The 13,947-nt window shown below is 38.7% G+C and overlaps 1 protein-coding gene across 6 annotated transcripts in view; it reads left to right on the plus strand.

Annotated features, from left to right (window-relative positions):
• Nucleotides 1-13,947, plus strand: part of KCNIP4 (potassium voltage-gated channel interacting protein 4) — a gene marked incomplete at both ends in the record, with an annotated part of 1,073,131 nt that overhangs the window by 951,690 nt on the left and 107,494 nt on the right. For 2 of the 6 annotated variants that reach the window (XM_080938592.1, XM_080938591.1), the window contains one exon: nt 10,901-11,006. The exons of the other annotated variants lie outside the window; for them this stretch is intronic. In XM_080938592.1, coding sequence (XP_080794718.1) covers nt 10,901-11,006 — 106 coding nt within the window. The remainder of the gene's footprint in view (nt 1-10,900; nt 11,007-13,947) is intronic. 6 annotated transcript variants of the gene reach the window in all.

The following is a 13,947-nucleotide window of genomic DNA, read 5'->3' on the forward strand; positions in this document are numbered from 1 at the left end:
GGGATAGAAGAGTGGGGATTGGGGAAGGGGATAACGTTCGAAATGTAAATATATAAACTATCCAATTAAAAAAGGAGTACAACTATGGCAGAATAAGTAGAAAGCCTGAACCATGGAGTTGGGGGGAGGAAACAAAAATCAGACTATGACAGAGAACACGTATCCTCTATGTGAAGATTGTGCAGCGAGACTCACTTAATAAAAGAACTACTACACTGCCTGGATCTATTGATACTGTGCCATCAAACTCAGAAAAGCAGAGCATTGCCTGGGCCAATGGACAAGTCCTCTACCCTTGGACTGTCATTCACCAGCTGAACACCTCTCTAGCTTTAAGTCCTTTACAGCAATGTGTCTTTCATATTAACCACACATGGTACTGCTTAAAAGTTAAATGATAAAAGGCATTCACTGCCTCTAGCATGGAGAGAAGATGGTCCACCATTGCCCCAGCAGTGCATTTCTGGAGATGTTTATTTCCATTGACCCTCAGGGAAAAGTCATCACTAGCACGAGACATGTTTGCCTTTCTGGTGCTGTGTTTAACTCCACTTGGTTCACATTTGCCATGACAGCTAAAATATAAGTTGTGTGAGATTGAGAACTGTGGTTTTCATCAGATCTGAGGAGGGCTACAATAAATACAGGTAAATGAAGTATCAATCTATATGGTGTCATCCTTCTGCTTACAAAATGTTTTTTTTTTGTTGTTGTTTATTTGTTTTGTTTTTTAACCTGTTTTGCTCAGAGAAGACATCTAAGTCAATATGATGGACTAAAAGAATGTAGAGGGCTTCATAGACAGAGCATGAATAGCATGAACAAGAATAAACAAGAGGTTTTCATCCTAAAATTCTATCAATAGATTAATAGTGAACAGTGGACTGGCTATTGGTCAACTATAAAATAGGAGAGCTTGCACTATGCCTAAAGATACACATTATTGTGCACTGTTTCAGGTGGATGAGATCACTCGTTAAACAATAAGCATTCTGTTTGATTTGAAACTAAAGTTTGTAAACGCAACTTAAAACTGTATTTAGAAACACTTTTCAAACTGTCTCTTGATCTCTTGCAATCAGAAGAATCAATCTCACCCAACCGTCATCATCTTTCTGACAAAATACCAGCTCATCTAAAATAAAACCTGAATGTATAGTGATTGATAATTAATGGTGCTTGAAATTTAAAAAGTAGTTAAAGCGAAGTGTTAGTTTGAGGAAGAGGCATGATCTCCTTGTATATAGAACTGATTCATACATTTGTATATCAAATAAAATTATTGTTAAAGGGATAACACTTAAGGAGAGATATTTGGTGGGGTATCTACTGGCTGCTTTATCAAAGAGGGTTTAGCTGTTATTTTTTAAATTTACTTTGGTTTCTTAGCCTTCTGCAGAGTTGTCTCAGCATCCACTGCCTAAGGAAGGAGAATTATATCTAGCTAGCCAGGAGCTGTGTGTACCTTATTTGAACCTCCTTGGCAGTGCAGGGAATAGCAGAAATAAGAGTGTTCTTATTTCTCTCCAGGTGCAAGCAAGATCAAAGAGGCTCTGTCAAAGTAATCTGCTCTTCCAGCCTCACACAGGAACAGTGGCAGAGTTCTGATTTAAGCTAATTACCTTTTTTACTCTGACACTTGCAAGTCTTTCCACTGTGGCCTTTGTGCTGCCCCACCCCATGTTTTCTTGCTTCTTTCCTGTTAATGATGCCTGTTTCAGAAAGAGTGTATTAAACGATGTAGTCTTCATATTGTTTGTGGTGTAGTGAAGAGGCCCTTTAGTCGATGATCACATTAATGTGTGAGCGGGGACTGCATGGTTTGTTAGTTTGTATGGTCACAAATTGTGCCCTGCAAATAAGGACGTTTTAGAGCATATTGGGACTTGAGGGTAAAAGGTGTTAGGGCAGCCCCCACCAACTGGCAAGATTCTGTCACCCTAATCATAAAATAACTTAAGATAAAGCCTAACCTGTCATAGAAGCAAATATTCCCTTAAAAGACATTGTACTAATTCATGCATGGAAGAAACAAAGTTTAGATTTCAGTGAGGAATCTTAAATGATCCCAAGGTTGGATGGATATGCAGATCAAGGGCAGAGAGTTTACCTCTTATGGGCGGGGGACTGGGCCTGATTTCTAATACCACAAAGAATGCTCAGGCCCTTCAAGAAGGAAGAAAACGAAGGACAGAAGGAGGGAGATTTGGAGAGAGAAAAAAGGATAAAAAACAGACAAGAAAAACTGACAACTGTTTTTTTTTCAGAAAGTAGCCATTGTTCTTTAACTAAATACGATTCCTCCAGTAAGTCAGGAAAGTTCAGATAATTTGGAGTGCACACTGCGTAATCATAATTAGAAAAGCTGACATTTCAAGTTTTTACATTAGCTTCAAATGACTGTCAAAGTCTACAAGCATCCAAAATATAAATATAAAATGCTTCCAATCCCCTGACTTTTCAATAACAGTGATTCACCTGTTGTAGGAGTTGAAAACAGTGTCACTGTGTCTATCTTGTGTGTTGACATTTGCTGAGAACGGAAAGTTATTCCTGGTTACTCTACTGACTAAAGCCATTTTGCAGTAACTCACAGAGAGTAAAATCAACGCAAAGATTAACAAGATCAGATGGATGAATAATGAACTGAGTCCAGAGGAGAGAGAGTGGAAGCAGAAACAGTAAAAGAGATAAATGCAACCGGGGAAGAGTGGAGGGATATGTGGAGGCAAGGAACAAAAGAACGCAGGGAGAGTTTTCCAGGGAGACAAAAGGTGGGCAGAAAAAGAGAAAGACAAGGGGAGAGACTAAAAGGAAACAAAAAGAGCAAGAGAAACAAGCTTCAGGAGAAAGCAGGGAGATGACAGATACTGTAGAATTCACCATTGAAAACTCCTGTCTTTAGTGGTCCAAAATGGAGTCAAATGTGTGCATCCATATTGCTCTGGAAGTTTCTTTTTCTCTAATTTGATCATATGCTTGCTGGTGCTTTCTTAGTTAACCAGTAGAGAAAGTAACTGATAACCAGGCAAAGTAAAATGGGCCAATTAGGAAGGCTAGCCTTGTGCCTCTAAAAATGAAACATAAAACAAAACACAAGTATTTCTCCTAATAGTCAGCCATGAGTACTACTCTTCTTAATTGTTAACAATAGAGGACAGGCATAACACTAAGTGACAACTGCAATGGTAGAGCGTGTCATGACCTTACAGTGAGTAACATCTCCACATTATGAACTCTTAGTTATTGTGTGCTCATTAGTTTCAGGATCAGATCTGACAATGTGTAGTGAATGGGATTGGGGGATAGATATGGAGACACAAAGACACAGAAACAAAGAGACAGAATGTATGTGCAAGGAGTATTCGTTCACTCATTGAAAACTAGATATTTTGACAAGCAGTTTTGACAGTAGTGAAAAACTCAAGCCCCACCCTGAGCACCCAAGCCATTGCTAATGAATCTGTCTATCACTGATTCCAAGGAGACTCGGATGAAATCAGTGCCTCTAAAGCCCTGTGGCTTTAGAAAACTCAAAATATAATCGGCCATTTTCTTCCACCTGACATGCACAGACCACAAGCAAACACTGTATGTAATTCCTAAGCCTAAGTTGTATGTTGAACAGGCAGTGAATGATGGAGTGGGAGACTTTATCCCAAAGCAAACGACAAGAAACCTTTGCTTTCCAATGTACTGCAAAATAGGGAAGAAGAGTATAATCTCACTATGATGAAATTGTTCTGCATTATCGCTCTCAGAATGTTTGCAGTTCTTAATGTGTGGTCCATCATTCAACATTGAAACTTTATTTATATACAATGGCATTCCTTGTATATCAGAAAAAAACAGACAGTGAAAAATGAACACTCACAGACAAAACTCTTCGTGTAGGAATAAACTTGATGAGAAACTGATTTGTTATCTGAAATGGAAGAAACTTTGGCATTAATATTTTATGTGTATACACATGTGTGTATGTACAATATATACTTTGATAATTTGAAAATGGATTTGTTACCTTCTTGTCTTATTTGATAAAACTCCAACAGTTTTTTAGCTAACATGTTTTTAAATGATGTCTTCTTCTTTGTAATACCCTTCCAGTCTACTGAAGAAGTCTCTACCTAATCCCTGTTGTCTTTCTGATATACCATATATTTTTCTATATAGTTTGTTGTTTATTCTTTCTCTTTTATAACATAATAACAAAATATAAGATTTTAATGTATTCTACTGGGATAATGATTGACAAGTACTGGAAAACATTTGAATTAATTAATGAATGAACAAATAGATTTTTATCCCTAAAGAGTCAGAGTTATCAAGTGAAATCAATAATCCAACCATGCAATGTTTTAGGTGCTAGGGCAGAGGTTTGATACTCCAAATCTGTTGTAATCATGCCACATACAGTTGTACAAAGAAAATAATTTATAATGTTTGCAAATGTGCACTTATAATAAACATTTTGAATACTTTAGTAGATAAATGCTTATGGAATACATGCTAACTCATTTATGAGAGTATGTAGTCTTTTTGTGGGAGAGGTCCTGTGGCAATTTTCTGCCTGCTTTACCCTCACTGATTTCCTAGAATTACTGCTGAAGAGCAGAACATCATCCCTAACTCATCACTGTTCCCATCACAGGAGCTTCACACTTTAAGGATGTGGTGGGGATCTATCAGGAAATATACAAATTCTAAATACATCTTCTGCTAATTAGGGTTCTGTAGATGATGTCAGACTTCTTAACCAAAAAAGATACGTAGTTTGATTTCATGCTCTGATGGATAGAGATTGAGCAATTTATATATCAGACAGCGTGATAATGGTGGAAAAACAGTAAAGGATAAGAAAAACACAGTTAAAGATTTAATTATGCATTTGGCTGTGATTTCACAAAACTTATAAAACGGGTTTTTGTCTTATTTTGAATTGGCTATATATTTATGTGTATATATATTATACACATAATTATATTAGACAAGGCAACAGGTTTTTTTCCTATCAATTCATATATTGTCAGTTTCTATAACTTTGTGTTTCTATCTGGAGATTTGTGTGTCTGTACCAAATCAGTTCTTCTTAGCCTGAGATATTTTCTTTACTATATCTTATAAATGTAGGTCTAATGACTATGTATTACTGCACCTTTGGCTTTCTGAAGACATACTTTTACCTTCATTTTTTAAAACAACTGTGTTGACTGCTTACAGACATCTGGTTTGATGTTCTTTGTATTCAACCTGAGAACATCGATGAGTCATTACATCATCCAAACTGAACTGTATCTTACAATACACCATCTTCATAGCATTGCTCCCTCCTATGTGTTTCTTCATTCGTTTTACAGGACATTGTTTTCCCATTGAACTCTCTATGATTCGTCTTGAATTTGTCTTGCTTTAGGTTAAAAAAAATGCTGCTCTTCAGCAAATGTTTCGAAGTAAATGTGGAACATTCAGGCCATTATTTCTTAACAACACTCTTATCCTTTCTTGCCTCTTGCTCACTAGTCATTTCTGCTTTCTTAGGACTTGGGGGCGTTCCCCATACTCCCATTTGTTATCTATTCCCATTATTCTGACTGGTGATTTAATTTTTGTTAAAGCCTTGTTTCAATCCCTCACGAGTTGGTAAATCAACCTAAACAGAGATGATTTCATACAATTAAGAAATTTTAATTAAATTATAATTACATCACTTGTCCCCTGCCCACATCTCTCTTCTTCAGCTTTTATTTTTTCCAGGTCTCCTCGTTTCCTTTCAAATTAATGACCATGCTTTAAAAATGTATTACATGCACACACACACACACACACACACACACACACACACACACACAGAGAGAGAGAGAGAGAGAGAGAGAGAGAGAGAGAGAAACAGAGACAAAGACACAGAGACACAGAGACACAGAGTGGGGGGTGTATGCATACAAGCACAATTTTAAAAATACAACCTGCTTGAGTCTGATTTTGTTGTTTGTGCTGGATATGACGTCAGGGCTGACCACCTCGTACTGGATAACCAATTAGGAGGCTTATTCTCCCAGTCTTGACAGTCAGTAATTAGTTCCGTGTAATTCTTTGTCCAGGGAATGGAGCCTGTGAGACTGTTTCTCCTTCTTCTCCATTAGTTTGTCTATTGCTATAGTCATCGTCCAGGCCTTGTGTAGGCAGCCACTTCTAGGATGCACAAGTTCCACAGCAGACTCCTGGTCCTCTGGCTCTTACAATATTTTCTTTTCTATATTTTGCATTGCACTTCCTTGTTTCTGTCTGTTGCTTTAATTTTGTTTCTGAAAATTTTCCTAATGTTAATGTCATCATTTCCTTTAAAGTCATTTGTTATTAGTTCTACGACCTGTGCCCACCTATGTCTATTTTGATTCATTCCTTTTTTTTCCCTTTCTTGATTATGGATCATCTATTGTCACCTCTGCATGCCAAGTAAGTCTCACAGCAAAACTGATCCTCTTACCATATGACTCAGAAAATTTGGTTTGCACTATATATCTTTAAATGGTGTTTTATATCATTCTAGAAGACATTCTATAGTATACCTGCAAGTCTCTCCATCTTTTGTTCTATTTTAAGTTAAGATTGGTCAGTGTGGGTTTTCATAGAATGGTCCTCACTCTAGGCAATTATTCCTTCTCCCATGTATACTTCTTAAACTCAGAGAGAATAACAGATGTCCTCAATGCATGCGTATTATCTTTTATCTTCTGCTTTTAAGGATGGGTCCATTTGGGTGAGTAGTGTGTGTGTATGTGTGCTTGTGTGTGTGTGTGTGTGTGTGTGTGTGTGTGTGTGTGTGTGTGTGTGTACCTGTGTATATGACTGTACCAGAACTTCAAAACTGCTAGGCACCTGGGACTTCTGTTATCATCACTTTATTCTTAGCCGTTCAGCAGCTTCTGCCTCATATGCACGTGACACTTCATCCTGAACACACAGTTCCCAACCCTTACTCAACAACCCACACATAATCCTCACACAGGTTCCTGAAACACTCCTCATCATGCACAAAAATTACTTCTCCATTTCCTTAAAACTTTTAGCCACTGAAGAAGATTCATTCAGCCAGATAACAGTCTAGTGATCTTGGATGTCCCTCTGAGCCGTGTGGAGAGCAAGCCACAGTGCAGAAAGAGCCCCCACAGACTCACCTCTTGGCTTTCTCTTCTCCTAAGCATCACCATTCTATACCTCTTATTCTCTGTGCTTAGAATAGTTTACCTTATACTATTTATGCAATTATATGATTGTTTCTAGTACCAGTCCACATATCTAGTAACATTCATTAACCACTAAATGCAACATTCTTCAATATTATATAACAGTATGAAGATGTACTTTAAAAAATATGAATGCATTACCAGTTATACTCCCTCTGAGAGAAAGAGAAGGGAAACCACAGGAGCATGTGAACGTTCTTCTTTCTCTGCTTTCTTGTATTAGGCATTCCTCTGGGAGGAATCTTAGAGCTGAAATTACACGGGTGAATAGACATGATCTACACAAAAAGGGAAGAGAAACAAAACTCTAAATATTTCCATGAAGATAACAGCAAAATAAAAGGCTCTGGAGCTGGAAGTAATGTGGTCTGTTCATATGGTAAAAAGGTTTAGCATTCACAGGGTTCATGTTATAGAACTGTCACTTCCTCAATAGTTCACTGTTATTCCATCTGATATCAACAACTCTTTGAAGTAGACATGTGACTAGCTTATTTTCCTAAGGAGAAAAAACTGACACAAAGAGAAATTAAGTAACTTACTAAACAATGATCTGTGCTGAAATACAACCTCGAACTGATTGCTTCCAGTGCTTGAATACCAAACCACTAGGTTTTTAGGGAGAAAACCGTAGAAGAAAAAGAGAAAAGCTACAGCTTTTCTCCTGAACAGCTATCAGAGAGAGAAGGGAGGAGGAAGTAGAAGAGGAAAAGAATTACTCATGCCCACATTCTGCTTGCTTTTTTCTTCCTGATTTGTAGCCTCTCTTTGGAAATGGGAATTGCACATAATGTACCCTCATGTTCCAATCCTTCTATGTCTGCCCCCCAACCTTTGTGAACCCCCTGCCAAAAAAGTAAACTTAAAATTTAAAAAGAGAAAAAGAAAGAATTCAAGTTCAATTTGTGCTGTCTATGTACTCTAAGGCATGCTCAGACTCTCAGTGGCCTGTTCATTAATAGAACAGAACTCTTCCCCTCCTGCATCCCCACAGGAAGCCACCAATTGTGGAGAGATAACTTCAGTATATCCATCACTCTTTTTAAGAGTTCTCTTAGATGACTGTTTTGAGAAAGAGGGACATGGAAGGCTTCTATCTAAACCCCTACCTCCACTCAACAGCCATCCCTCACTCAAAAAAGTGGCAGCCTAAACACCTGGCGTTTAATTCCTTTTGGAAGTTAACTTTTACCTCAGTGAAACCAAAACACCCAATGGAAATAATTTAAAAGAGAAAAGGTATGTTATAGCATTGTTTCAGGGGATTTTAGAGCATCATTTGTGGGGAAGACATGGCTGAGCAGGTTAGATCACAGTGCACATGGTAGAAGCTTCACCGTAAGGCAGTTCACAAAGCAGAGTGAGAAAGGAAGTCAACAAGAAAGCCAAGTCCTAATTGCCTGCCTGAATCTACCCAAAGAACACCATCAGTTAAAAACTAGTCAATCAAAGTATGTCTACTGGGGGTGGCATTCTAACCTTAATACTCATATACAAGATAGAAGGATATATTCCTAAAAGAGGCATTTGAACATGCTTCACGAAGGAAACAGATGCTTGGAGTGTAATCATCTCTCCATGGCCACTTAGAACCAAATAGTAAGAAGTGGGGACTAAAATCTTAAAGCTTCCTAAGCTGAATCTAAGGTAACAACTTGTTGGTCTTACCAAATAGTACAGGAGTAACAGAGGTAGCCCTGACAGTTTTGCGTAGCTGTGGAGGGAGAATCTTGTCCTCCCCACTTAAAGCTGGAGCTTGTAAATAGAATAAATAGAATTCATGGAACAAAGAGGTTATCAAGCAACCAGACGTCGTCGTGAATTTCTGTCAAAAAGTCTGGCTAGTTGTCAGTAAATTAAGTCTGAAGCTCAGGAGCTGTGGTAGAAGGGGCCTTGGGGTCTTCTCTGTCCGGCTTCAGATGGGTGGCAGGACGTTGTCAGTCAATTTCTTTGTCTCTTATCTATAACAGGGCATGGTGACATGCCAAACTATGATGGGCTGCTGGACCACTAGGGCTGGGAGAGCAAACAAGGCCAGGTAGAGGCAGGAAGGGACAATTTGCCAGAGGAACGTACCTGAACTGTTTCAAAGGCAGACTGGGAATATAGGTGTTGACCACTGGTGAAGGGTTTACTACAGAGAAGGATGTAGCACGTACCTTCAATGGCAGTAAAGAAACAGGAAAGACAGAGAGACAGCATGCCCGCCTGAGGATGGAAGACAAGATCCCAATGCCCTGGAGTTTCCAAAGGAGTGGGTGCCTACGTGAAAACGTTCTTCCAGAAATGTAGAAGGTAGAAGAAAAATCAACAAGCACACTCTGTAAATCAGACTTTAAACATAGACACTGATGTTGGTCTATATACAACCAAAGGAAATTTATTAGCCTTTGATTTTGTGTTAGGTCTTCGGCTTTCTCTTAGGAAGTCGACTGGGAGAGGCTAAGTGTCCCGGCTGGAACGGTGGGTGATCCCTGAGCTCTGACAAAGCCAGTGGGCAATGCACTAGGGCGGTAAAGAGAGTAGGTGAACGATCTGTAGAGTGACACACGATTAAGAACGCTCTTAATCAGGAGGACGACCTGATTTGCATATTCACCTCTTCATTTTCTCACTCCTGCAGACAACAGTTTTAGCCAATGTGGATGAGTTCACCTAGGTAGACCTCTAGGTTCAGGGTCAGGGCTTACTTAAAATTCCAAGGTAGAAGAGGAACAAGAGACATATTTGCCAGGTCCCAATCACAAAGATAATACAACCTTAAATTTGATTAGTTTTCTTGCTTTTCTTTAGCTCAGCTATCTTCCAGACCAATTTGATTTTTACAATTCATTATATCAAGAAGATTCAGGCTTTCAGGCATTTGGGGTGGCTGAGGTGATACTGAACTGAACTCGGTGGGTTCCTGACAGGACAAATTGTCTCCGGCACTTGTTCGCTGACTTGCGGAGCCACCACTGATTTTCCGGCCTCTCCAATGGCCTAAAGTCGTGGATGTGCTCCTGTACCAAGCCCTATTCGTGGGTTAACATTTTGGAAACACAACTCGCTTCTTTTGGAATGGCTTCACTTGAATAAGCTGCAAGCTGCATTCATTAACGTCACTCTGTGAAAAATGTGAAGGATTTCTACATATCCGGACTCCTGTCAAGGCCATTGATTTTTCTCACTTTCAGGGAAGGCAAAAGTATGATCAGGTGATTGCTGTGTGTGTGATTTATGAGCGCACCCACCTCTTTTGTAATCAAAGACTGGGGCCATGAGAGAGAAAAGAAGATTGAGTCGTGGGGCCCTTAACTCTGGTTTGAATATTAAAATTTCAACCCAGGTTACATTTTCTTTCCAGTGGTATTTCTTGTGCTTTTGACCTGAAATCTAAAATAAGCCACCAAATTTTACTCCTCTTACCCACTGAGAATCCTTTCGTTCTGTTTTCCTTTGCTAATCTGCACCTTTAGTGCAATATGTGGAATTTACATGAAAGGTAAATGAGGACACCAACTTTAGGGGCTCTAACTGGCTGACTGTGATTGCCTGCGCTAGCCGCTGGTTGGCTGTCACCCCATCCTGCCTGTCCAGCTTCCCTCGTGACCCCTGCAGTCATATGGGTCTCTCCGTGCACAAGGCGCTAACAGAACCGATCGTGTATTTTCTAGGTTTCCTCTACGCTCAGAACAACTCCAAGCGCAGCATTAAAGAGCGGCTCATGAAGCTCTTGCCCTGCTCAGCTGCCAAAACGTCGTCTCCTGCTATTCAAAGCAAGTTTCCTTTTCTTTTCGCCCCCAAATTGTTTGTTCTGCTTGTCTGGGTCCACACGCACTGCAATTTCTGCTTCTGAAAAGAATCGATCTATCATGGCCCACGAAGCAATGTCTCTTTACAGCTCGTGTTTATCTGAAACACCGAGGTATAAGCAACAGGCGTTTTTCATTTGCCAGGCTGAAAGCGTGGCCTCAGTAACAGAGGCCCATGCTTCCTGAAACCGACGCATTTCAGTTTCCTCTGAAGCTTGAGGACAAGCATAGAGGATTATTTTTGCCTAAAAGGGTTGCACAGCAGATGTTATTCTACAAGTTTCTTGTTTTCTAGTTGCAATATAAGGTGTCCATTTTTATGGAGTGCCATGTGGTGTTTTGATACATGCATATTCTGAATAATATTCAGATGGATAAACATATTCACATCCTCAAACATTTATCCTTTCTTTGATACAAATTATTCAAAATTCCTACTCCTAGCTTTTTTGGGATACATGATATATTAGAGTCACCACTGGCCACTCTGATATACAGAAGCCTTATCTAGCTATAGCTGAATAACCAGTAATTAACCGTCCTTCCCCACCTCTCCCACTATTATTCTCTCAACTATGAGATCAATTTCTCAAAATCCTCTACATAAGTGAGGTGATGTGGTGCTTTGTATCTGTGTGTGGCTTGTTCTACTTAAAGACATGTTTTTCTCCATTCACGTTATACATATAATAAATATTCTTTTCCAGCCTGAAATATATATATACATACATATGTGTATATATATGATTATTCAGTAATGTGACTAGTTCTACAAGAAAATAGAAGTGTCTCTTTAACATATCAATCAAATTTACTGTGAACATAAACCCAGGAGAGGAATTGCTAGATCATATGATATACATATCCAACTTCTATTACAATTTCTTGACCTTTTTTTGAAGTGTGACTTCTTTTTCCTTTGTTTATCCTCTGCCCACACTGGTCAAAGTCCTCTAGGAAAACAGAACAAGTATGATCATATGCACATACATATGCTGCATACATATATTATGCATGTGTATGTATTTTACTCTACCACATACATATGTGTAAACACATACACATGAATACAACTATTTTGGTTTATAGGACAGGGGCACTGAGTGGTAGAAAGGTTAGGCAGCATTTTACGCAGAAGGATGGAGTCAGGATTCCTCTTGAGGAAGTCTCCTGTTTGTTTAACACCTAGACTGACTGCATGAGACTCACGCGCTGCGTCTGAAGTAATGTATCACTAATTTGTAGTCGGCCGAGTGTAGGCATCACCACTGTATACGCCACCTCCACATCAACACCTAGAATTGAGTTTTATTAAATAACTGAACATTCTAGATCAGACAGGCTGACACAGGAAACTAACCAACACACTGGCCTACCTTCTTGTCCAACTATGTGGCATCCTTGTGTACTAAAAATACAGAGCTCCTGAAGAGAGAGCATCCATTAATTTTACAAAGAAAGTAAATTCCACTGACTCTGAATTTATAAGTTCTCTATGTACAAGGAGAACATGTTTGCAATAATTTAATTCCAAACATCAAACAACTCCTAGAATCAGACAAGAGAAGATTATTTTCCTACTAAAAATAGAACATGAAGAAGTGAGGAAAACAGTCCTCATTTGTCGTGAGTGTAGAGACAGTATCTCAACCCATCTTCTTTATACTCTTTCTGCCCTATCATCTTGTAAAAACCATTGATTCAATTGGTGATTTAAAATATAAATATTGTAACTCTACATGAAACAGAAAATATGCAAGCAACTATTAAAGGAGATATATTGAGTCAAAACTCCTAGAATTAAAATGAGAAAACAAAATCGGATATTTTGATAGTTGCTGTCTCTCACTAGTAATGATCCAACAGGCATGCATGCCCATTTAGTGAATACTTGTCAGAAGCCAACCAAAATGGGCTTTGCACTGAGAACAGTAAACAAATCGCATTCCAAAACACAGAGCGAAAGCCAGAACTAGCAAACACACAGACATCTACTCATTAGATCTCCTGTTGCATTCTTTGTGGAAAAGGTAACAGTAAAAGGAATGATTTCTCCAGGTAGAAATTCTGTGCAGAGAATCATTAAAATTATTATTCAGGTAACTTTTTTTCTTTCATTACACACTTACTTACACACTTACAAACACACAGCCATCCACGAATAAGACACTGCATGTCTACAGCAACCCAAAAGGCTGTAACACAGAGGCAAGAGGAGCAGTTAGCTGAAGCTGCAGTGTGATGGCCTCTGCGTGTCAGAGACCGCTGGCTGTTAGAGCGACTGCTTTGCTCCTCCCCATGTGGAGTCAGCATTGTCAATTTATCTGGTATTTGCTGAAAATTTAGTCATTCGCATCATATAGATGTGTAAAATGGAAGTGTCAAATGAGTCTCCATATTTGCTTAGTGAAGAACAAATTGTCAGATTTTGTTAGTATTTTCTCTGTGCCAATATCTAACAATAACGTATTTACTGAGGATGCAAATCAATTTAACTCTGTCTTACTCTAAAAGGATGTTTCTTGAGATCACAGCCGAGAAAAAAATGTTCTAAACACAAATAGTGCAAATAACGAAAGGCTCGTGTTTGCTAAATTTAATATCCTCATTCACCACAGCAATACAAATTAAAGTTACATTAAAACTCGATTTCATGTAACTCAGGATGACTATCGGAAATAAAATGCATAGTAACTAATTCTGAGGAGCAGAGAATCCTTTATGTTTCTACTGGTGGGAACGTAAATGCATCCCAGCACTTTGGATACTAGATTTCTCAAGAATAGTACTTTATCTGTTATCTAGTTGTGTTCAACATTTTAACAAATATATGCACTGTCAGTTTTAGGAAAACACAGTCTTTTTCTCCATTTGAAACAGGTTCATGAGACCAATATCTGGAGATATTG

Source organism: Micromys minutus (genome assembly GCF_963924665.1).
Source record: "Micromys minutus genome assembly, chromosome: 1".
NCBI lineage: Eukaryota > Metazoa > Chordata > Mammalia > Rodentia > Muridae > Micromys > Micromys minutus.